The sequence below is a fragment of the Trachypithecus francoisi genome, unplaced genomic scaffold, assembly GCF_009764315.1.
Source record: "Trachypithecus francoisi isolate TF-2019V2 unplaced genomic scaffold, Tfra_2.0 Lachesis_group18, whole genome shotgun sequence".
Classification (NCBI taxonomy): Eukaryota; Metazoa; Chordata; class Mammalia; order Primates; family Cercopithecidae; genus Trachypithecus; species Trachypithecus francoisi.
The window spans coordinates 58,029,095-58,054,967 of NW_022681463.1; the positions used below are offsets into that span (position 1 = coordinate 58,029,095).

Below are 25,873 nucleotides of genomic sequence, written 5' to 3' on the forward strand. Positions count from 1 at the left end.
CCTGTTCACTCTAATGGTAGTTTCTTTTGCTGTACGGAAGCTCTTTAGTTTAGTTAGATCCCATTTGTCAATTTTGGCTTTTGTTGCCATTGCTTTTGGTGTTTTAGACATGAAGTCCTTGCCCATGCCTATGTCCTGAATGGTATTGCCTAGGTTTTCTTCTAGGATTTTTTTTTTTTAATTATACTTTAAGTTCTAGGGTACATGTGCACAACGTGCAGGTTTGTTACATATTTATGCTTGTGCCATATTTGTGTACTGCACCCATCAACCTTTCAGCACCCAACTTCTAGAGTTTCTTCTAGGGTTTTTATGGTATTAGGTCTAACATTTAAGTCTCTAATCCATCTTGAATTAATTTTTCTATAAGGTGTAAGGAAGGGATCCAGTTTCAGCTTTCTACTTATGGCTAGCCAGTTTTCCCAGCACCATTTATTAAATAGGGAATCCCTTCCCCATTTCTTGTTTTCGTCAGGTTTGTCAAAGATCAGATGGTTGTAGATGTGTGGTATTATTTCTGAGGGCTCTATTCTGTTCCATTGGTCTATATCTCTGTTTTCATACCAGTACCATGCTGTTTTGGTTACTGTAGCCTTGTAATACAGTTTGAAGTCAGGTAGCATGATGCCTCCAGCTTTGCTCTTTTGGCTTAGGTCTGCCTTGGCAATGCGCGCTCTTTTTTGGTTTCATATGAAGTTTAAAGTAGTTTTTTTTCAATTCTGTGAAGAAAGTCATTGGTAACTTGATGGGGATGACATTGAATCTATAAATAACCTTGGGCAGTATGGCCGTTTTCACAAAATTGATTCTTCCTATCCATGAGCATGGAATGTTCTCCATTTTTTTGTGTCCTCTTTTATTTCATTGAGCAGTGGTTTGTAGTTCTCCTTTAAGAGGTCCTTCACATCCCTTGTAAGTTGGATTCCTAGGTATTTTATTCTCTTTGAAGCAATTGTAAATGGGAGTTCACTCATGATTTGGCTCTCTGTTTGTCTGTTATTGGTGTATAAGAATGTTTGTGACTTTTGTACATTGATTTTGTATCCTAAGACCTTGCTGAAGTTGCTTATCAGCTTAAGGAGATTTTGGGCGGAAACAATGGAGTTTTCTAAATATACAATCATGTCATCTGCAAGCAGAGACAATTTGACTTCCTCTTTTCCTAAATGAATACCCTTTGTTTCTCTTGCCTGATTGCCCTAGCCAGAACTTCCAACACTGTGTTGAATAGGAGTGGTGAGAGAGGGCATCCCTGTCTTGTGCCGGTTTTCAAGGGGAATGCTTCCAGTTTTTTGCCCATTTAGTCTGACATTGGCTGTGGGTTTGTCATAAATAGCTCTTATTATTTTGAGATATGTTCTATCGATACCGAATTTATTGAGAGTTTTTATCATGAAGGACGGTTGAATTTTGTCAAAGGCCTTTTCGACATCTATTGAGATAATCATGTGGTTTTTGTCTTTGGTTCTGTTTATATGCTGGATTACATTTACTGATTTGTGTATGTTAAACCAGCCTTGCATCCCAGGGATGAAGCCCACCTGATCATGGTGGATAAGCTTTTTGATGTCCTGCTGGATTTGGTTTGTTGGTATTTTATTGAGGATTTTTGCATCAATGTTCATCAAGGATATTGGTCTAAAATTCTCTTTTTTTTGTTGTTGTCTCTCTGGCAGGCTTTGGTATCAGGAAGATTCTGGCCTCATAAAATGAGTTAGGGAGGATTCTCTCCTTTTCAATTGATTGGAATAGTTTCAGAAGGAATGGTACCAGCTCCTCCTTGTACCTCTGTTAGAATTCAGGTGTGAATCCGTCTGGTCCTGGACTTTTTTTGGTTGGTAGGCTATTAATTATTGCCTCAATTTCAGAGGCTGTTATTGGTCTATTCAGGGATTCACCTTCTTCCTGGTTTAGTCTTGGGAGGGTGTATGTGTCCAGGAATGTATCCATTTCTTCTAGGTTTTCTAGTTTATTTGCATAGAGGTGTTTATAGTATTCTCTGATGGTAGTTTGTATTTCTGTGGGATCAGTGGTGATATCCCCTTTATCATTTTTTATTGCATCTATTTGATTCTTCTCTCTTTTTTCTTTATTAGTCTTGCTAGCGGTCTATCAATTTTGTTGATCTTTTCAAAAAAACAGCTCCTGGATTCATTGATTTTTTGAAGGGTTTTTTTTTGTCTGTTTCTCCTTCAGTTCTGCTCTGATCTTAGTTATTTCTTGCCTTCTGCTAGCTTTTAAATGTGTTTACTCTTGCTTCTCCAGTTCTTTTAATGGTGATGTTAGGATGTTGATCTTAGATCTTTCCTGCTTTCTCTTGTGAGCATTTAGTGGTATGAATTTCCCTGTACACACTACTTTAAATGTGTCCCAGAGATTCTGGTATATTGTGTCTTTGTGCTCATTGATTTCAAAGAACATCTTTATTTCTGCCTTCATTTCGTTATGTACCAAGTAGTCATTCAGGAGCAGGTTGTTCAGTTTCCATGTAGTTGAGTAGTTTTGAGTGAGTTTCTTAATCCTGTGTTCTAGTTTTATTGCACTGTGGTCTGAGAGACCCACAAAGATATTCCTTGAGAAGAGCAACTCGAAGACACATAATTGTCAGATTCATCAAAGTTGAAATGAAGGAAAAAATGTTAAGGGCAGTCAGAGAGAAAGGTCGGGTTACCCACAAAGGGAAGCCCATCAGACTAGCAGTGGATCTCTCAGCAGAATGGATCTCAAGCCAGAAGTGAGTAGGGGCCAATATTCAACATTCTTAAAGAAAAGAATTTTCAACCCAGAATTTCATATGCAGCCAAACTAAGCTTCATAAGTAAAGGAGAAATAAAATCCTTTACAGACAAGCAAATGCTGAGAGATTTTATCACCACCAGGCCTGCCCTACACGAGCTCCTGAAGGAAGCACTAAACATGGAAAGGAACAATCAGTACCAGCCACTGCAAAAACATGCCAAATTGTAAAGACCATCAATGCTAGGAAGAAACTGCATCAACTAATGAGCAAAATAACCAGCTAACATCATAATGACAGGATCAAATTCACACATACAAATATTAACCTTTAATGTGAATGGGCTAAATGCTCCAATTAAAATACACAGATGGGCAAATTGGATAAAGAGTCAAGACCCATCAGTGTGCTGTATTCAGGAGACCCATCTCATGTGCAGAGACACACATAGGCTCAAAATAAAGGGAGGAAGATCTACCAAGCAAATGGAAAACAAAAAAGGCAGGGGTTGTAATCCTAGTCTCTGATAAAACAGACTTTAAACCAGCAAAGATCTAAAGAGACAAAGAAGGCCATTACATAATAGTGAAGGGATCAATTCAGCAAGAAGAGCTAACTATCCTAAATATATATGCACCCAATATAGGAGCACCTAGATTCATAAAGCAAGTCCTTGGAGACCTACAAAGAGACTTAGACTCCTACACAATAATAATGGGAGACTTTAACACTCCACTGTCAACATTAGACAGATCAACAAGACAGAAAGTTAACAAGGATGTCCATGAATTGAACTCAGCTCTGCACCAAGTGGACCTAATACACATCTACAGAACTCTCCACCCCAAATCAATAGACTATACATTCTTCTCAGCACCACATCACACTTATTCCAAAATTGACCACATAGTTGGAAGTAAAGCACTCCTCAGCAAATGTAAAAGAACAGAAATTAGGTGACTTCTTTAGGCTTCCTCAGCACTTCATTGGACATAAAGGATTCTGGGCTCGAGGGAACCCCTCCAGGAAAACCTAGAGTGAAGTGCCTCTATTATCATTCTGTCCTAACATTAGATATGAATTGCCACTGATAAAAATAACTTTACAGGGAAATTGCTCCTGAGGAAGAAATTCATTGTCTAACTGAAGCAAACAATTTCATCTGAATCTGAATAAAAGCAATAATCTTTAACAAAAAGCTTCTGTCAACACTAAACTCATTTCGCTAGTTTCTTAAAGTGTTTAACCTCAGCAATATGTCTTTCATGCTCATTAAAAGGGAAGCTTTGACATGCTTTTGTTTTTGGATGCTTATATCTCTTTATTAATTTCAGTTAAATATCTTACAAGCTGTCATTTTCTTTCAAATGTTAATACTTAAAAAAATGGTGGATATTCTGATAAGCCTCAATGAATATATTGTAACAGAGATTTTTGACTTTACTATGCACTTCTGTTTATTTCATTACTGATCATTTTACCACTTAGAAGACCAAAGCACTTCACAAACATTAAGAGGAAAACATGATCTATAGGAATATTTCTATTATGAGATAGTCAATTGCAATAATAAGGCTAGTGTATGTTGATGTAACATTTACTGTAAACAATTATTTGTTTATTATGGCATCCGGTAAAAGAAGTAGAACAGCTATAATTTATTGTTTGTATTACCGATGAGGAAACAGAGCTTACAAAGCTTATGGACAGTGACCAAGGCATTTAATTAGTAGGGGTGCAAAGAGAATCTAGAACTTATGGCTCCTGATTTATTTCTCCCTCCCTCCCTCCCCTCTTCTCCCCTTCCCTCCTCCCTCCCTCCCTCCCTCCCTCCCTTCCTTCCTTCCTTCCTTCCTTCCTTCCTTCCTTCCTTCCTTCCCTCCTCCCATAGGATCTCACTCTGTTGCCTAGGCTGCAGTGCAGTGGTGTGATCATGGCTCATTGCAGCTTCAACTTCCCAGGCTTAAGTTATCCTCCTGCCTCAGCCTCCCAAATAGCTGGGATCACAGATACATGCAGCCATGCCCAGCTAATTTCTTCTATTTTTTGTAGTAATGAGGTCTCACTATGTGGCCTAGGCTGGTCTTGAACTCCTGGGCTCAAGCAATCTGCCTGTCTTGGCCTCCCAAAGTGCTGGGATTAAGGAGTTAGCCACTGTGCCTGGTCTTCATTTTTTATTTAATCATTCAAATAAATGGAAAATATTCGGGACCATTTTGGACCTGTTGGATTCTCTGTGGTATTTCTTATTTTGTTAACAACCTCTAATAAATAACTAAGAGGAGTCCTCAAAATTGTAGACAGGAATCCTAGTGACAAATTTGAATTCCTTAACCATTTCAACAATTTGAAAGGGTGAAGAAACTGAAGAGAGAGCAAGTGACTTGTGAGGCCTCTCTGGAGAGAGAAACAGAGATTGTAAGACTCCCATCCTCCTAGGGATGTGGGGATGCCACTGCTTCCTTGCCTCAAGCCTGGAGGAGTGGGCTTCCAACAGCTGGACCAGATTGCCCTAGGTATCTTCCTTCAGTTCATGACTCAATCCCAAGAGCAAGATAGGAAGAGGTCATCATTTTTGATTACTGAAACCCCTAAAGGACAAAGAATGAACTTGCATTTTTCGAGGACCACATGCATGGGGATACCATGGGAGAGAAGAGCTGATTAAAATCCTGCTTAAGAGACCTGTCCAGCGGGTGAGGGAGTAACAAAAGAGCAAGGACCCTAAGGCCCAAGTTAGTAATCTGGGGAGGAGGAGGAAGAGAAAAAAGAAAACCTTCTCCCTTCCCAGTCCCCAGGTTCTAGCCCCAGCTGGATAGGGAGTGAGGGAGTAAGGGTTTTTTTTTTTTAATCTTTCAGTGAACACTGGAGTATTGAATTGGGATGTTTGACTTAAGATTGGAATAAGGATTGGAATATATGGAACTGGGTACTTTTAACTACGGAGTAGAGACTGTGTGTTTGCAACTTAAAAGAATTGGATGTTTTTTGCTGTAGTGAAAACCAAAAATAGGCCAGGAGCAGTGGCTCACACTTATAATCCCAGCACTTTGGGGAGCTGAGGAGGGTGGATCACCTGAGGTCAGGAGTTCAAGACCACCCTGGCCAACATGGTGAAACCCCATCTCTACTAAAAATAAGAAGTAGTTGGGCGTAGTGGCTCATGCCTATAGTCCCTTGGGAGGCTGAGGCAGGAGAATCACTTGAACCCGGGAGGCGGAGGTTGCAGTGAGCTGAGATTGCACCACTGCACTCCAGCCTGGGTGATAGAGCAAGACTGTCTCAGAAAAAAAAAAAAAAAGAGAACCAAAAATAAAATTCTAAGCCTCCAGCCAACTGATAAACCCTCCCCTCTGCCAAGGGCATTCCAAAGTTAACCCAAAAAACTAGTTCAGGACATAATGGCAAATGAGGGTCAGACATTCCTCAATATACCCTCCTCCTGTTGGAATTCAGGCACAGCTGACCAGCATTAGCATTAAAACAGAGACCTTGAGACTGATTGAACAGACCCTTTAAGTCTGATAAGAAATATTTACAATCTGTTCTCTCTGAAATCAGCTACCTGGAGGCTTCATCTGCATAATAAGAACCCTGTTCTCCAATACCCCTCATCTTAACCCAGACACTCCCTTTTATTGATTCTAGATCTTTAGGTAATAACTCTTTCAATCAATTGTCAATCAAAAAGATATTTGAATCCACCTATGACCTGAAAGCTCCACCCACTTCCTGTTGTCCTGTCTCCCTGGGCTGAACCATTGTACATCTTACGTGTATTGATTGATGCGTTATGTCTCCATAAAATGTATAAACCAAGCTGTAACCTGACCAGCTTGGGCACATGTTCTCAGGATCTCCTGGGGCTGTGTCATGGGCCATTGGTCCCTCATGTTTGGCTCAGAAATCTCTTCAAATATTTTAGTTTGACTCTTTGTTGACAGTTGTTTAAAAAGAGATACTAAGTTATTGATTTAGTGGATTTCTTTCCAGTTTTATTCTTTTGCTACCATGAACATGATTTTATATTTTGCTTTTGTGTTTTTTTATGATGGAATTATCATAAGTATTTCCATGCTGTTATGTAATCTTCCTGATCATCATTTTAATGGCAGCATTGTGTTCCCTGTATGTGGGCCATAATTTGCTTTCCCATTTCTGTGCTGTTGGATATACAGGCTATTTTAAAGCTTTCAAAAATAGCCTTTTAAAACTATTTTAATGTTGTTTGTTTGTTTCTTAGGATATGGGTTTACTCTCATCAAGAAATTTCTGACAACTTATAAGCATTGTTTATAATTATAGATTGCTCCCTAAATGTAACTGCAACTTCTAGTATTACCAAATGTATAAGAGAACATTTCTATTTTATGCAAGCCAGTTTTGGATGTTATTTTTTTTAATTTACTAATTTTATAGATTAAAAGTTTAAAAGTTTTTTTTTTTTTAATTGTACCTTTGACTTATACTTCTTTGATAACTAGTGGTGCATGGTGTTTTTCTAATTAATTTTGTACTCTGAAATCATTTCCTGCTCTGTTTATTTATTTAAAGTATTCTTCCTAAATGTGGAATGATTAGGAAAAGACTGAGACTTTAACAGATACGTAGTAAGATAACATAAAATAACATAAACAGGTAGCATACCGGGGTAGAATTATAACTATTAAATAAACATGTGAGACAGTGCTGAATCACAGTAGTTATCAAATAAATGCAAATTAGAAAAGGAATGAGGTTGATAAATGTATTACCTCTTTGTTTACTTGCTATTGATTTGAACGCAATCTTTTATTTACCTTTAGTTTCTATTAACTTTTTCATATGTGAGTGCTTTTATTTTTATGGGGTTGATTATAGGATTATTTCCTCTTTTTTGTATGGTTGTTTTACTTAGAAACTCAGCCTCCAAAATAAATAATCAGATAACTTTTCTTGAATTTTTTTAATAATAATTTTTTTTTAATTCCTCAGGAATTAAATATGTTGTGTGGTATGAATTGAAATGCACATGGATTCTCTCTTCCCTTTGCTCCTTACCAAATTGTACTAAGGTCATTTAATAGATGATCCTTTTATTATTCTTTAATCTGTGATGCCTTTTTTGGTGGGGGGAGGGGAGGGTCTCCCTCTGTGATCAGGCTGGAGGGCAGTGGCATAATCACAGCTCACTGCAGTCTTGACCTCATGGGCTCAAGCGATCCTCCTGCCTCAGCCTCCTGAGTATCTGGGACAACAGCCACACATCACCATGCCTGGCTAATTTTTGTGTTTTTTGTAGAGATGAGCTTTGCCATGTTGCCCAGGCTGGTCTTGAACTCCTGAACACAAGTGATCCACCCACCTTGGCCTCCCAAAGTTCTGGGATTATAGGCATGAGCCGCACTCCTGGCCTGTGAGGCCTCTTTTATCATGTATACAATATCATTTCTTTTTAGTCACCTGAATTGTTGCAATGGTCCATATGTTTATTTGTAGACAAGTAGGCCACTATTTTAATGACTGTACCTATACAATTTATTTTAAATATATGGCTTTGTTACCAGAAAGGAGCAGGAGAAAAAGGAGATAAGAAAACCTTCTGGATTGGAAAGGGGCTCTGATCCCGTACCCCAAGAGAGGGTTGTTGAATCTCATGCAAGAAAGAATTTGGATGAGTCCACAGACTAATGTGAAAGCAAATTTATTAGAGAAGTAAAGAAGCAAAAGAACTCCCTAGACAGAGCAGCAGCATGGACTGAGCACTGAGTATATTTATGGCAATTTCTTCATTATATGTTAAACAAGTTGTGGATTATTCATGAGTTTTCCAGGAAAGGGATGGGGAGTTCCCAGAACTGAAGGTTCGGCTCTTTTTTAGACCATATTAACTTCCGGATGTTGCCATGACATTTATAAACTGTCATGGTGCTGATGGGAGTGTCTTTCAGTATGCTAATACATAATTAGCATATAATGAGCTGCGAGGACTACCAGAGGTCTATTTTATCACCATCTTGGTTTTGGCAGGTTTTGACCAGGTTCTTTACTGTATCCTGTTTTATCAGTGGGGTCCTTATGATCTATATTTTGTGCCAACCTCCTAGCTCATCCTGTGTCTAAGAATGCCTAACATCCTAGGAATGTCGTCCAGAAGGTCTCAGCCTTATTTTACCCAGCCCCTGTTCAGGGTGGAGGTGTTCTGTTTGGAATGCCTTGGAATGCCTTTGGTAGTTTGGCTAGTTATTATCTTTTGAAAAATTTCAAAGATGTCCTCACCTGGTTATTCTTTCTTTTCTTTCTTTTTTCTTTTCTTTCTTTCTTTCTTTTTCTTTCTTTCTTTTTCTTTCTTTCTTTCTTTTTCTTTCTTTTTCTTTCTTTTCTTTCTTTTTCTTTCTTTTTTCTTTCTTTTCTTTCTTTCTTTCATTTTTTGAGATGGAGTTTTGCTCTTGTTGCCCATGCTAGAGTACAATGGCACAATGTCGGCTCACTGCAACCTCTACCTACCAGGTTCAAGCAATTCTCCTGCCCCAGCCTACCCAGTAGCTGGGCTTACAGGCGCCTGCCACCACATGCGGCTGATTTTTGTATTTTTGAAGAGACGGGTTTGCGCCATGTTGGCCAGGCTGGTCTCAGATTCCTGACTTCAAGTGATCTGACTGCCTCGGACTCCCACAGTGCTGGGGTTACAGGCAAGAGCCACCGTGCTGGGTCTCACCTGGTTATTCTTACAGATTAGTTTAATTCCCTCAATACTCAAAAACTGATTCCATTATAATTTTTATTCTAATTGAACTAAGTCTATAGATTAATGTGAGCAGATTTAAAATCTTGACATTATTGAGAAATATAAAATAATAATGGAAATATATATATGTTAGATATAAACATAAAATAAATGTTTACAGTTTTATCCCTATAGGTCTCTTACTTTTCTCATTGGAATAATTCTTAAATTTTTTTTAATTTTAAATGGGAATTCTTGAATTTGGTATGGAGAATTAGAACAAATGTTTTCACATGCATTTCTTACTCTTCCACTTTGATGAGCTCCTCTATGAATTCTATTTTTCAATTAATTGCTTTTCTAGAGCTTTTGCATTATGCCTTCTGCAACTAACAAAAATATTTCCTGTTTCTTTCTATTATGTTTTCATTTATTTTTGATTCATAAATTATGAAATTGATCAGAATTTCTTAAATGTCAGTAGTTTAAAAATAGAGAGAAATCGTATTTGCTTTGCTAGTGATTTAAAGGAAGCAACTGTAGCGTATTCCCACTAAGTATAATACTGGATGTCGATTTGAAATAAACTCTGAGCCCATCTTTCTTGTCCTTTTTAAAGGGTTTTAAAATATAAATGGGCATAATATTTTATCAAATGCTTTTTACCATCCCATTAAAGGGATAATATAATTTTTCTTATTTATCCTTTTTATGTGACATATGATGTTAATCAAGTTTATAAATGTAATCCACTTTTCATTTCTCATGAATATCATTTGGCATAATAAATTGTTGGCTTCTATTCCTGTTGTGCAAAGCAATCATGGACAATGTCACTAGCAAAGCAGACTAGATTTAACACAGGGTTTTGGGGAGGAAATTTACTAGCAGAAAAAAGTAGAGCACAAGCATATTTCCCCAAATCTTATAGACCCACAACTTAGGGAGCATGGATGGCTCGTAATGCACAGAGGCTTATGTGTCAGAGGGAAGCGTCTTGCCCTCTGTATTTATGCAGAGGGCCAGGAGCATCTAGGTGTGTATTTAAGAGTGGAAGCTCCCTGGTCTGGAAGGAGCCTTTTTAGAAAGGGAGAACCCTGAAGACACAATGGCTGATATCAGCCTGTTCTTCCCTCGAGGCAACTCAAGTCTCCTGAGCCAGCTCTGCTAAATTATCAAAAGGGAGAGGAAATGCACCTCTAGGGATAGGAAGATTTGTCTCTCCTCTGTTCCCTGTTACTTTATTTCCAGTTTGAGTGTCCATATTTGTGGGGAAAAGAAAGAGATCAGACTGTTACTGTGTCTATACAGAAAGAAGTAGATATAAGAGAATCCATTTTGTTCTGTATTTGAGATGATGTTAATCTGTGACCCTAACCCCACCCTTGTCCTTGCCTGTCTTGTATCTCTCTTCAAACTTGACCTTGGCCTCTCTTCTATTGGTACGTCCAAGATGACAGAGAAAAGAAGGAACAATGGTTGTGCCAAAAAGGGCCGTGGCCATGTGCAGCCTATTTGCTGCACTAACTGTGCCCGATTCGTGCCCAAGGACAAAACCATTAAGAAATTTATCATTCGAAACATAGTGGAGGCCGCAGCAGTCAGGGACATTTCTGAAGCGAGCGTCTTCTATGCCTATGTGCTTCCCAAGCTGTATGTGAAGCTACATTACTGTGTGAGTTGTGCAATTCACAGCAAAGTAGTCAGGAATCAATCTCGTGAAGCCCATAAGGACTGAACACCCCCTCCCTGATTTAAACCGGTGGGTGCTGCCCCACATTGGGTGTCAGATGAAGGGGTGGCCTGCCCCTCCACACCTGTGGACGTTTCTTGTTAGGTGGAACGAGAGACTTGAGAAAAGAAATGAGACACAGAGACAAAGTATAGAGAAAGAAAAAGTGGGCCCAGGGGACCTGCGCTCAGCACTCAGAGACCTGTGCCAGCGTGGGTCCTCTGTATGCTGAGCGCCGGTCCCCTGGGCCCACTTTTTCTTTCTCTATACTTTGTCTCTGTGTCTCGTTCCTTTCCCAAGTCTCTCGTTCCATTTCTTTTCTCAAGTTTCTCGTTCCACGTAACGAGAAACACCCACAGGCATGGAGGGGCAGGCCACCCCTTCATCTGGTGCCCAATATGGGTGCTTTTCTCTAAGGTGAAGGTATGCTTGAGCATGGTCATTGAGGACAAGTCGATGAGAGAGTCCTGAGTATGTCTCCAATCAGCCTTGCAGTAAGCTTGTGAGCTCAGAAGAACCTAGGGTAACAATGGGGCAAGCCTCTTATCACAGCTTTATTAAAATTATCTTAAAAAGAGGGGAAGTTAAAGTCTCTACCAAAAATCTAATTACACTATTTCAAACAATAGAACAGTTTTGCCCATGCTTTCTGGAACAGGGAACTTTAGATCTAAAAGACTGGGAAAAAATTGGCAAAGAATTAAAACAAGCAAGTAGGGAAGGTAAAATCATCCCACTTACAGTATGGAATAATTGGGTCATTATTAAAGTAGCTTTAGAGTCGTTTCAAACAGAAGAAGATAGCATTTCAGTTTCTGATGTCCCTGAAAGCTGTGCAGTAGATGGTGAAAAAGAGGCAGGGATAGAATCCCGGAAAGGAACGGAAAGTTCACACTGTAAATGTGTAGCAGAGCCGGTAATGGCTCGGTCAACGCAAAATGTTGACGATAATCAATTACAGGAGGTGATATATCCTGAAACATTAAAATTAGAAGAAAAAGGTCCAGAATTAGCAGAGCCATCAGAGTCTAAACCACGATGGCCAACTCCTCTTACAGCAGCTCAGATGCCTGTAACTTTACAACTTCAAATGCAGGTTAAACAAGTACAAACTCCAAAAGAAGATCCAATAGAAAAAGATAGAGTCTCTGTCATGGCAATGACAATCCAAATACAGTGTCCACAATATCAGCCGGTAGAACATAAGACCCAGCCACCAGTAGCCTATCAATACTGGCCGCCAGTAGAACTTCAGTATTGGCTGCCCCCAGAAAATCTGTATGGACAGTCAGGAATGTTTCCAGTGCCACAAGGCAGGGTGCCATATCCTCAGCTGTCCACCATGAGACTTAATCCTACAGCACCGCCTAGTAGACAGGGTAGTGCATTACATAAAATTATTGATGAGGCAAGAAAACAAGGAGATATTGAAGCATGGCAATTCCCAGTAATATTAGAATCAAGACCACCTGGAGAAGGGGCCCAAGAGAGAGAGCCTGCCGTAGCTGAAGCCAGATATGAGTCCTTCTCTATAAAAATGCTAAAAGAAATGAAAGAGGGAGTAAAACAGTGTGGACCCAACCCTCCTAACATGAGAACATTATTAGATTCCATTGCTTATGGACATAGACTCATTCCTTATGATTGGGAGATTCTGGCAAAATCATCACTTTCACCCTCTCAATTTTTACAATTTAAGACTTGGTAGATTGATGGGGCATAAGAACAAGTCCGAAGAAATAGGACTCCCAATCCTCCAATTAACATAGACATAGATCAACTATTAGGAACAGGTCAAAATTGGAGCACTGCTAGTCAACAAGTAATAATGCCAAATGAGGCCATTGAGCAAATTAGGGCTATCTGCCTTAGGGCCTGGGAGAAAATCCAAGACCCAGGAATGGCCTGCCCTTCATTCAATACAATAAGTCAAGGCTCTAAAGAGCCTACCCTGATTTTGTAGCAAGGCTTCAAGATGCTGCTCAAAAGTTAGTTACCAATGAGAATGCCCATAAGGTCATAGTGGAGTTGATGGCATATGAAAACGTCAATCCTGATTGTCAATCAGTCATTAAGCCATTAAAAGGAAGGGTCCCGGCAGGATCAGATATAATCTCAGAGTACGTTAAAGCCTGCGATGGAATTGGAGGAGCTATGCATAAAGCTATGCTTATGACTCAAGCAATCACAGGAGATGCTTTAGGAGGACAAGTTAGAACATTTGGGGGAAAATGCTATAATTGTGGTCAAACTGGTCATCTAAAAAAGAATTACCTAGTCTCAAATAAACAAAATGGAGTCTCTTATGTCTACTTCTTTCTATATAGACACAGTAACAGTCTGATCTCTTTCTTTTCCCCACACATATTCATCTAGAAGATTGAGCTGTACTATTACAGTTTCAAAATTTTCTATGTAGTTCTGTATTTTATACTGTATTTCCTCTGAAATAATAGTCATTTAATACTATTCCAAGGCTTGGGGGTATTTTCATTTGAACCATTTGATTAATATTGAATTTAACTTTATTATAATTGATTTTCATTCTTTTTCTAGGCCTGACTTGTGTTATTTTATGCCTCTTTTAGTGAAGCTGTTTCTTTCACTGTGTTCTGTTGCATAGAAAATGTTTTGTGTGGAAGGAACAGAAAGGGATGATCCCTTTCCTCCTCATCATAAGGGTCACAATTCATATCCCTATAACAAAAGAAAGGTTAACAAGAGAAAAGCATAACAAATTTCTCAATGTATATAAGCATGGTAGCCGAACAAAAAATATGAAGCGTCAAAGGATGGCCAGATGATTGAAGCTTAAATACTCTCTTCAAAGGGGAAAGGTAAATAATGGCTGTAGGCAATTTTAGACAGACAGTAAATGATTTTAGGAGAGATGAATGGACAGAAATTAGCTTATAAATGAGTCTCTTTGTAAACTGAGTGGGACCAGAGAACAAACAATAGCTTGAGACAAAGTTTATTTGGGTTGTAGGTGTGGTGTTTAATTTTCAGTCTCTGTGATATGAGTTTTAATCTTCTCTGGTTAATGAAATTTTAGAGAAGGGATCGAAGGCAATTGTGTTCTTCTTTGGCAGGTCCGGTTTCTAGGTAGATAAGGGCACTTCAGAGAACAGTCTCATCCTATGTTTTGGGAGAGACAGAAGATTGAGAGACAGGAAGGAAGGGGGGGAAGGTCAGAGAGACCTTGAGACAGCTGCTTTAGTTCAGCATGTCAAAGTGACAGATTTGGGGATATTATTTCTGAACCCCAACAGTATTTTCTTATCATTTGTAATAATTTGGAAAATGGATAATTTGATTTTAATTTGATTATTGGCAACTTTAGCAATTTTCATAGGTTAATTTGTATATGTTAGCTGTTATAAAAACAAAAAATGACAACTTTGAACTCCATGGAAACCTAAGTATAATATTTTTGTGCTTTTTTTATTCCTATCTGATATATTTTTAATCTGGGGTTGCAAACTCTGCTATTTTTCTTAAAAAGTATTCTTTTTACAAAACATATTTTGTCATTCACATCCTATGTTAGTTACCATAGTTACATCAGTTATTGAGACCCAGCAGCGTCAATCTTTTTCCCAATAATGCTTAGTGATTTTTGAAGATTTTTCTTGCTTGTTTCTGTATTTATAGCTAGTTCTTTTCTATCACAACTTCTCAATGATAAAGTTTTAAATGTGATTCATTTTTGTTTTCCAGTGGGCTTATTAATATCTTTAATCTTGTTTTCTTCTTTAGGAATACTGGAGTATTTCAGTTTTTGTTTTTCCAAAACTCTGAAGCTCTGCCATTCTGCTGTAAAACATGAGTGCTAAATTGGCTGGTGATTATATTTTTGAGTCATCACCTTCTTCAATTTTCACTGCCAAACTCAAAAGACATATTTCTATATTGTGTATGGCAGACAAAAGAACAAAAAAATTGAATTCTTCCTGATTGTAAGTTAATTATTGGAAGATTACTTGTTTTTCAGTTTAGGTTTCAGGATCACTTTGATTTTGTTGGATATAAAATTCAAAATTGTGGAAAATACATTGGTTGTTAAATTTGCCATGACACAGTGAGACATCTTAGTTTCCATTGGTATCAGGTCCTTTTTCTAATCTGGAAAGATCTTTTCTAAAAATTGACTTTTGATCCATTTTTCTCCTCCTTTGGAGTTGACCATTACTTGTAAGTTGGCTCTCTGTCATTTACCCTTTATATATATTATCTTCTCTTACCATTGTGTGTCTTCATTCTAAATTGTAGAATTACATCTCAGGTTATCTTTTTATGCTTAAAAATTTATTGTTCTGCTGTGTTATATCTGCCATTTTGTGCTGAAATGCAGAATTTATTTCAGTTTCTAAATTTAAAAAAACACTGATTTGACCTCTTCTTATGTTTGCCTATTTGCTAAGAGCCTGGCTTTATATCTCATTAAGAACTTGAGTCAGGAATCAAACTTTTAAAAAAAATTTTCTGAGTCAGAGTCTTGTTCTGTCTCCCAGGCTGGAGTGCAGTGGCGTGATCTCAGTTCACTGCAACCTCCCCCTCCTGGGTTCAAGTGTTTCTCCTGCCTCAGTCTCCCGAATAGCTGGGACTAGGGGTATGCTACAACACACAGCCAATTTTTGTATTTTTAGTAGAGACGGGGTTTCACCATGTTGGCCAGGCTGGTCTCGAACTTCTGACCTCAAATGATCCACCTACCTCAGCCTCCCAAAGTGCTGGGTTTACAGGTGTGAGCCACCGTGCTGGGTCAGAAATTAATTTTTTTCCCCTGTTTCCTGGAGTAAATCTATTTCTGGGAAAGTATTTTTAACATTTAAAACTTGAATAATATTAATATATACAGAAAATTGCATAAAATATATGTATGGTATAACCAATGGTTAAAACTTAACACCCATATAACTCCAATGTAAGTCGAGAAGTTGAACACAGCCAGCATCGTAAAAGTGCTTTGCAAGACCAGTTATACAATACGCAGGACTCAGTGCAAAATTAAATTGTGGGTTTCTTTTTCCAAAGTATTAAAAATTTCAGGACACTAAGAGTAGAGCTTTAAACCAAGCTGGTCCAGGGCCTTTCTGAGCATGTGTTCCCCGGACAACACCATAAGTTGTATGCTAACTTTCAAAGATGGTGTGAGGAGTAAAGGAGATTATGTATGTGTAACCAGTATGTTGAATAGATGTGATGCATGGATTTTGATCAACATGCAGCTTTATTTTCTTGTCTCCCACAGTCAGTCAGGGTAATCTTTTGCTCCTGGAAGAAACTTCCAGCAGGCCCAAAATTATCATGCAGATTCTTAGATAAGACACAGCTCTGCAGAAAAGTAAGTTGCAAACCTTATCTCAATTAAATCATTAGAATGCTTAGTACTGTTAATAATTGACACTTCTAACTTTTATACCTTAGTATTGTCCTCCTTTAGCTTGGACCTGCTTCAGCCTGGAGACCTATCGTGGGAAAAGTAGGGTCTTCAACCATACTAACTTGCTATTCTTTGACTCTGAATTTAAGTAAGAAAGAGATTAATCGAATGGGACATTATTGCTTGGTTTTGTGACTTAAATCAGTGGCCTCCATAAAACCACCTTTGCAAAAATTGTATCAGTGAGAAAATTATGACAGTGAAAGAGATCTGAGCTAACCCACCCCCCATCTTGTTACAGTAGGTGGGTAGGTAGTCAGGCATGAGTGAGGACAGGACTCTCCCCACCCACCAGGAATGTCAGGCGACCATCAGGTGATGGTTCAGCAGCTGTGACATTAAAATAATAGTTGGTTGCAGATGCCAGGGAAAGGCAATTTTCTAGTATGTGAAAACACTTGAAATTTATCACTGGCAGCTTCCAATAAAATCTCAGGAACTGGACAAGTGGGCTCGAGCATGAGCGTTAAGAGACAAAATGGTGGAGTATGACCTTGCGGGGGCATTCCACCAGAAAAGGGAAGAAAGCCTCAGATGGGCATGTGCACAGCTTCCTAAACAAACTGCACATGCTCACCTCCCAAAGGCGAGGAGGGCACTGCACATGTGGGAGCCTCACCCTAAGGGAAGAATGAAGGGAAAGGGGCACAGGACTCTGGAAGAGAGCATATAAAGTCCTAGGATCAAGGTTGAATAAAACACTTGACCTCCAAAGTGCCCACTTGGGTCTCTTCCAAGTGTACTTTCCTTTCTTTCCTGCTCTAAATATTTTTAATAAACTTCCACTCCTGCTCTGAAACTTGCCTTTGTCTCTTTTTCTGCTGTATGACTCTGTCAAATTCTTTCTTCTGAGGAGGCAAGAATTGAGGTTGCTGCAGATCTGTATGGATTTACCATTGGTAACCTGGATATTCGCCAGCCCCAACAATCTTGTCTTTCCCTTAATTATTCCTGGGTCATTGGGCCAAGCTAACTTTGGAAGATATTTTGGCTGTGGTTTAAATGATAATAGACCTTGCCCAAACTCGAAGGTTTTTGCGTAGCTAATGAAAGTTCTTCAGGCTAGCAGGAGGAGAGGCATCAGAGTCCTGCTACAGTGCAGACATAAATAATTGTCAGCTATTATTACAGATGTTATAAGATAGGCAACTTCCCCAATCAATCCTGCAAATATCATCACTACCGTAGAACCTAGGATCAATTGGCCTTTTGAGATATCTTTTCAAGTATTGTAACGTCTGACACCAATGGATCCACCTGCACCCACCAACCCCGCTCCTGTGGCTCCATCCAGAAGTGATTTAGCCTATAGGAGGACAGTTTCAACCCTCTATGATTTCATCTTTGCCCCGACCAATCAGCAGCAAGCACCCATCACCTGGCCACCCCCACCCCTTTCCCCAAACTGCCTTTGAAAAACTCCTAACCTAGGAGCTTTGGGCAAGAGTGACTTGAGTACTAACTCCACCTCCCATGAGGTGTGGCCAGCCTCATATCTATTAAACTCTTTCTCTACTACAATGCCATAGTCTTTCTTTGTGCAGCTGGCAGGAAAGCCATCTCAGGTGGTTACATCTGCAGATCTTCCAAGTTGCCTTTCTTTCTTGTGTATTTAATGAGTGCTTCAGTTCAGGTTGGCTCCTCTTTTGCAGTTTCCTAAAGCATCATTCCCCATCCTTTTTGGCACAGAGACTAGTTTCATGCAGATAGTTTTTCCACAGGCTGGGGGGTGGGGGAATGGTTTCAGGATGAAATTTTACCACCTCAGAATCATTAGATTCTCATAAAGAGTGTGCAACCTAGATCCCTGAGATGTGCAGTTCACAGTAAGGTTCACACTCCTATAAGAATCTAATGCAACTGCTGATCTCATGGGATGCAGAGCTCAGCTTTGCTCGCTCACTGCTCACTTCCTGCTGTGTGACCCTGTTCCTAACAGGCCAGACCACAGACCGGTAACAGTCCATGGCCAGGGGTTGGGGACCCCTGCCTTAAAGGATGTGTCTCAGTTCTGTGGTTGCAGTGATTTCTTTCTAAGTTAACAGCAATTTACAGTACCTACTTATTGCTGCATCTTTCTGTTGTAGTTCTCCTCCATCCCATTGTAAATCCTACATAATTTGGGGTGGGAATTATTGTACATTCAGTTTACTATCTGATAACTATCTTTTGGAGCCCAATCCTTCTAATATCCTGAAACATGTATAAAATTTTTAGAATACTCAATAAATGGTAACCATTTGTCTTCCTCAATAGATCTCATGACACATTTTTTTCCCCTACTTGTGCTTTTATAGAAGAGTAAACCATGTGGATTCATTGGGAGAGTTGCTATAAACCACTTCACAGTGGATCTGGGTAGAAAAGATGTTCCTTTAAGGACTGAGACAGGCAAAGTCAGTTTGTCTCCCACTCTGAAACAGTTGTGGTCCACAGTAGATATTTTTAAAATGCCATTTCTTCTTTCCAGGGAAGCTAAAAAGACTTGTGGATATCCTGGGAGGAAAAGGTGGGGGAGCTTATACTTCTGTAGCTTGATGAATTTCAAAGTTCCTGCATAAAGAAGCAAAAAGAAACTTGAAGTAAGAGACTTTATATGGAACCTGAAGGCAAAATGCAAATTTGGTCTGAGGCAACTGAGCTTCCACCCTAAGAGGTGGAACTCTAAGAACCAGTTAACTTGAATAGCTAGTGGAAGCAGAGAAGTGAAATTAAGAGAGCAGTTTCCAAAAGGGAGCAGACTTTCAATTCAAATTCATGAATAAGGCATAAGGAGAATAGTGTCAAACCCTAGAAGAACACAACATTTCCTTGATCTTTTTTTTCCCCATTGAAGTGCATAAAAGATTCTTTTCAAAATAGTTTTATGAGTATTTTAATAAAAAAATTTGCAAAAGGAGTTTTGAAGTTATCTTCTCTAGCATTTTTCTCACACATCAGAAGTTGTTGCTTAAAACATAAGAAAAAGCTAATTTTGCTTTGTTATCTTTAACATCAACATTCACTCTTCAGCTTAACACAATGTTTCCCTAATAAATTGTTGCTGAACCTGTATTATGTCAGGCATTTTGTAAGAAATAGGGAAGCAACAGTGAACAAAAGTAGGTAAAGTCCTGTTCTCCTAGAGCCTGCCTTTTAGAGAGGGAATCAAGAATAAACAAATAAACACAGAAATATGCAATATTTTATTTGCTTGTAAGTGCCAAGAAGAAAAATAAATCATGGTAAAGGGATAGAGTAGAACAAGGAAAAGTGGAATGATGGAGCATAATTCATTGAGATAAGTTGTCAAGGAAGTGATGTTTCTTGTGGCAAAATTCTCAGATACTTAAACCAGATGAGCTATTTGAAGGAGAAGTATCAGGCATGAGAACAAATGCAAGTTCAAATATTGATGATAATAGTTATAGAAGTATTAATAATTGTGATAGCAATAGCAGTAGGTACAATCCATTAAATACATACTATACATCCATTGTTCTAAGCAATTTCTGTGTGTGCTTATGGTAGTGTCAGTTTTTTTGATGCCCTTAAGAGTTTCGCTTTTTGTTCTTTGTGCATAGAAGGGACTATTTGAGATTTACTTCTCTTTTTATTATGTTTTAAAAAAACGTGATTGTAGATTCATGTCCAGGTGTAAGGAATAATACAGAGAAGGCCTGTATACTTCACCTGGTTTCTCCTAACAACATCTTACTGTACTGGAGTACAGTAAGATAATGAGGATATTGATGTTAATGCAATCCATTAATATTATTCAAACATTGCCAGTTTTACATGCTCATTTGTATGTGCGTTTTTTTTATGCAATTTTATCACATTGTAGATTTGTGTGACCACCACTGCAGTCAAGACACAGTTTCATAAATCTGAGGATTCCTCATACTGTCTTTAGCTACACCATCTTCCTTTTCACCCTGGCTTTTGGTAGACTGTAACTCCTGGCAACCACTAATATGTTCTCCACCTCTATAATTTTCAGTGGTATAATATGAATGAAACCTGACAGTATATAATCATTTAGGATTGGCTTTTTTCACTCAGCATAATTCCCTAAGATTAATCCAAGTTGTTGCATCTATCAATAGTTCATTCCTTTTTTACTGTTGAGTGGTAGTCTATGGCACAGATGTACGACAACTTGTTTAACCATTTACTTTTTAAGGGGCATTTGTACTGTTTCTACTTTTTGGCCATTAAAAATAAATGTGCTATGAGCAGTTATGTGCAAGTTTTTATGTAAACAAAATTTTTCATTTCTCTTTAATAAATGCCCAAGGGTAGAATTGCTGAGTCATATGGTAAGTCATGTTTAGTTTTGTAAAACACTGCCAACTATTCTCCATAGTGACTGTATCATTTTACATTCCCAAGAGCAATGTATGAAGGATTCAGTTTCTCTACATTATTTCCAGAATTTGGTATTTTTGTTATTTTTTTATTGTAGCTATTCTAACGGGTTACTTTGTTTTTTAGAATTAGTGTTCAGTTTACCACATTCATACATTCAAAACGACTATTTTATCTTTAAGTATGAAACTGCAGCTTTTGAGACTTATTCTGTTAATATTTCTAGAAAGTTTTAGCAATTTACAAGGGCTTTTTAATAGTGTTTGGTCTCATTTGCACATTTAATCACTTTTCAACATTTTAAACAGTATTTATACCTTTTATATGATCTATTTTATTTTAAATTACTTCAGTTGTCTGACTAACAAATGAAAACTTCAAAGTACTCAAAAATTATAAACATAACAAATTCAATTTTTAAATAAGGTGAAACTGTGTCCCATAATGGCTTTGGACTTGTGATTTTAAATTGAAAGCTTATTAAATTTACACAGCTAAACTAAAGTTATAGTTTTTGACAAATGTGCAAAAGTAATTCAATGGAAAAAGGATACCTTTTACAAATGATGTTGGAACAATTAGATATCAATAGCCCCAAAAAAGAACCTTGACCTAAACTTCCCATACAAAACTTAACTCAAAATGGGATTCTTATGACCTAAATGTAAAACATAAAACTACAAAACTTTTAGGAGAGAATATAATAGAAATTCTTCCTGACTTAATGTTAGGTGACAAATTCTTGGACATGACACCAAAGGCACAATCCATAAGAAAATCCGTAAGGTGGACTTTTCAAAATTAAAAACCTTTGCTCTGTGAAAGTCCTTGTTAATGCAGTGAAAAGACAAGCTACCAACTGTGAGAAAATATTTTGCAAATTATATATTTGGCAAAGAAGTCATTTGCAGAATATATTAAAAAATTCTTCAAACTGAAACTTAAAAAAAAATCTAATTAGAAAATGAACAAAATTCTTGGACACTTCACCAACGTAGACATCTAGATGGTAAATAAACACATGGAAATATGTTTAACATTTTTGGCGGTCAAGGAAATACAAATTAAGCCTTTAGGAGATATCCTACACACTAATTAAAATGACCCCCCCCCAAAAAAACAAATAATTCCAAATGCTAGTGAGAATATGGAGAAACATTCTTTCCTACATTGTTGGTGTGAGTGTAAAATGGTACAGAACTCTAGAAATTGGTCTGGCACTTTCTTGGAATTAAATGTACACTTTACCTATGACCTCTCAATAGACAGTTCTATTTCTTCCTCTCAAATATGTATGCATTTTATTTTTATTTTATTTTGTTGCTTCAGCTAGGAATTCAAGTATAATATTGAATAGAAGTGAAAGTGGACATCTTGACCTTGTACCCATTCTTAGGAGAAAAGTGTCCAGTTTCTCACAATTAAGAATTGTGTTGACACTGGGAATTTTGTAAATAGTCTTTACCAAGTTGAGGACATTTCCATTTTTCCTGTACAAATTGATGTGATCATGTGATTTTTCTATTTTATCCGGATAATATGTAGGATTACATTGATTGGTTTTCAAATGTTGAACCAGCCTTGCATACCTGGAGTAAATTCCACTTGGTCATGGTATATAATTTTTAATATATTGTTGGGTTTGCTTTGTTAATGTTTTCTTGCAGATTTTTCTGTTAATGTTCATGAGAAATATTAGTTTGTAGTCTTATTTTCTCATAAAGCTTTTATCTGGTTATATTAAAGTAATTCTGGTCTTATAGAATGAGTTAAGGAGTATTTACAGTGCTTCTATTTTCTGAATGTGATTGTGGAGACTTGGTACTATTTCTTCAATAAATGTTTGATAGTGAGTGAAACCATATGGGCTTGATGCTTTCTTTTTTGTGATGCCATTAATTATTGATTCAATTTCTTTAAAAATAAGGACTTCAGGTTACTCATTTCTTCTTGTGTGAGTTTTGATAGTTTACATCTTTCAAGGAATTTTATCTAAGTAATGATGTAAGTGTAGTTTTTGGCCCTAGATTTATTCATAGTGTTCCATTATTACCTATTTAACTTACTTTTTCATTTCTGATGTTGCTAATGTGTGTCTTCTCTCTACTTTCTGGGTTAGCATGACTAGTGGTTTATCAATTCTATTGATCTTTCCAAAGAAATCACTTTTGGTTCTATTGATTTTCTCAATTGGTTTCCTGTTTCCAAATTATTGATTTCTGTTCTACTTTTTATTATTTCTTGTTTGCCTGCTTAGGATAAGTTGATTAAATCTTAATCTTTTATAGGGCTGATGTCTTAGGTTGGCTGAGAGGAGATGGTGTGGGGAGGAATTCCCTTCCCCCAGAGGGGAACATTTCAAAAATGTGCTTTAGAAAAGCTATTTCGCTGAAGAGTATGCCTTTTTTATGGAAAAAGCTTTGGACATGTCCTACAGTATTATTCTTTCCTTCCCCGTGCCAGAGCCTCAAGGGGATCTTTCTTAGCTCTCCATCTGGAGAACCTGAAGGTGGGCTTCCTGGAGTTAGAGTCCATGAAAGTGTGATGCCCTCCTGTGAGTGTGGTCACCAAAAGTGTCTCACTGTCATTCCATTCCACACTAGGCCTCCAGAAATGTGTTGAAATTACCTTTTAAGAGTTCCTACCAACTTATGCTCCACTGGCTCCGCTCCCAGTGCAAAGATTTTGGTTGATGTATCTTTTAGGGATACACCTGTTTCTCCAGATTTCAGGGTGACAATTTGCTTAGTAACCTCAGTCCTCTGACGGGTCCAAGAAAAATAATTGCTTACAGTTGATCCAGATTTTCTTGTTATAGGATGGGAATGACAACTTTGCAGTTGGTGGAGTTGAAATAAGAAGCCTCCACTGTGTTTAATTTTAAACAGGATATAATTAAGAACAAATGTATCCCTTTTGAAAGATGTTTACGACTAGGAAGAAAATAATTATCTTGAATACCTGAAATTTTATACCATCTGATAATTTGGTTTACTGTGTGAGGTGGAGTTTCAGATGTCCAGGGCCTTCTTTGTACTGACTAACTTCCGTAATAGTACCATATATTTGTATTAATAGAAATTATATTCTAGATTTTATAATTTTAAGAGTCCCGTGGTCAAGTAACACAAATCTTCAGTTTAGCTGTCTTCATGACATCATGGAAGTCTGCCAATTTCCCCAAATTGCTTTTTTTTTTTTTGATTTTCCATTTTAAAAGATATTTTACAATATTTAAGTATCTTTATGAGTAGGTCTAAAGGTCTTACCTTGACAGGTATTCCACAATATGTAAATATATTTCTTGTCTTTTGAAAAAAATCTTTGACCTTGATTGAATCCTGTATTCTCAGGATCTCAAACATTTATAGATATTATAAATACTGCTAATGATAAAGAGATAATATTACTTCTATTTCCATGTAGAAAAACTTACACTTTGGAAAATTAAGTGACATTTTGCAAAGGAGAAAATTTGGTTAAGTGTTGGATCTGATATTTAAATCCAAGTCTTCTGACTTTAGATACTAAACTCAGTCACTATAGAGGTTAGATGAGCAATAGTCAGAAATATTCATAGCATAAGACACCATGTACCATGGAATTTTAAGAAATAACACACTATTAGGGTTGTAAGGAAAGATTTGTCACATCTTATTGGGGAGATTTGGAAGGTGTGAAAATACCATTGTTGAAAAGATTTAAATAAGATTCTACATATTTATGCATAACAAACTTCATCCCTAAAAGGTATGACAATAGAGCTTTAGTCATTTAAGAGCTTAAATGTTTAAATAGATATGAAATTTTAATTCAACAATTTCCCACTAGTAACGTTTTTTAATAGAGCTAATACTAAGTATTTCCATGTATGAAACAATGTTTTTGTACTGATTGAGATGTTAAGAGGAAGATTAAAACGTTACAAACTCTTGAAAAATATAATATGCAATGGTAATGATTACCCCTAGCAAAATCTTGGCTTCTAAATACCATTCCTTACTCAAAGGAACCAGGGATCACTGGATAAATGATTTACTCTGCTTGTGGCAGGGAAAGTATGCGGTGGATACATTGTATCGGAAAGTAAGGTAGCACTTGAGAATTTATGGGGACATTTCATACCTACTTAAGAGCTGGCCTGAAGAAATTCTCATTGACCAAGTTTCAAAGACTTTGAACTTCAAAATAGATTATGAGGATAATGAATTATAAATATTAAATAAAAAAGAATAACATAATACATGAGCCAACTGAGCTAACTTCCCCCAAAATAAAGAGATGGAGGGGCAAAGGAGAACTCTTCTTTACAGAAGAGTGCCAGCTAATACTTTGTTTGAAAATGAGTTAGAAATAATTTAGGTAAATTTTTTACCTAAAATATAATAACTATTTTGGGCAAAATGCATAAATAGATACTAAAAGCATTGCATGAAATGTTGCTGGGGAACGAGATATTTACACAATGTCAACATGTCAGCAAACAGATTATTTATGAATTACAAAAAGAAACAGCTATATACATAATGAAATCTGACAGATACTGTGTTAGCACTACTAATAATAGAACAAACTAACATCATTTGCCGTCTAATGTCATGCAGCAGCAGGGGCGAAGAAACACCTATTCCAGTATTTTGGCCTGAGGTGTTTAAAGTAAAATTGATCATGAAGTGACACCAAACAAAATCACATGTTGGGGCATTCTACAAATCAACTAACCTGGAATCTTCAAAGGGTCAATGTTATAAATGTCAAAGGGAGAGAGAGAAAGGGAAAGGGAGGAAGAATCACTTTCTTAGATTGTAAGAGAATAAAGAGGCATAATTCTTGCTTGGGTCACATTAAAAATGTAATTGATGGGGTATTTGGTGTCACTTGAATATTTACTCAGTGTCATAA

The 25,873-nt window shown here is 37.4% G+C and overlaps 1 protein-coding gene across 1 annotated transcript; it reads left to right on the forward strand.

Moving 5' to 3' along the window:
- Positions 1 to 10,709: 10,709 nt before the first annotated feature.
- Positions 10,710 to 11,217, forward strand: LOC117063439 (40S ribosomal protein S26-like). The gene has a single exon (XM_033177076.1). The coding sequence runs from the start codon at positions 10,798 to 10,800 to the stop codon at positions 11,179 to 11,181; it is 384 nt and encodes a 127-aa protein (XP_033032967.1). The 5' UTR covers positions 10,710 to 10,797; the 3' UTR covers positions 11,182 to 11,217.
- Positions 11,218 to 25,873: the final 14,656 nt, after the last annotated feature.

Coding starts and splice junctions, on each gene's coding strand:
- LOC117063439 (XM_033177076.1), top strand. CDS start 10,798: ATGATGTTAATCTGTGACCCTAACCCCACCCTTGTCCTTGCCTGTCTT.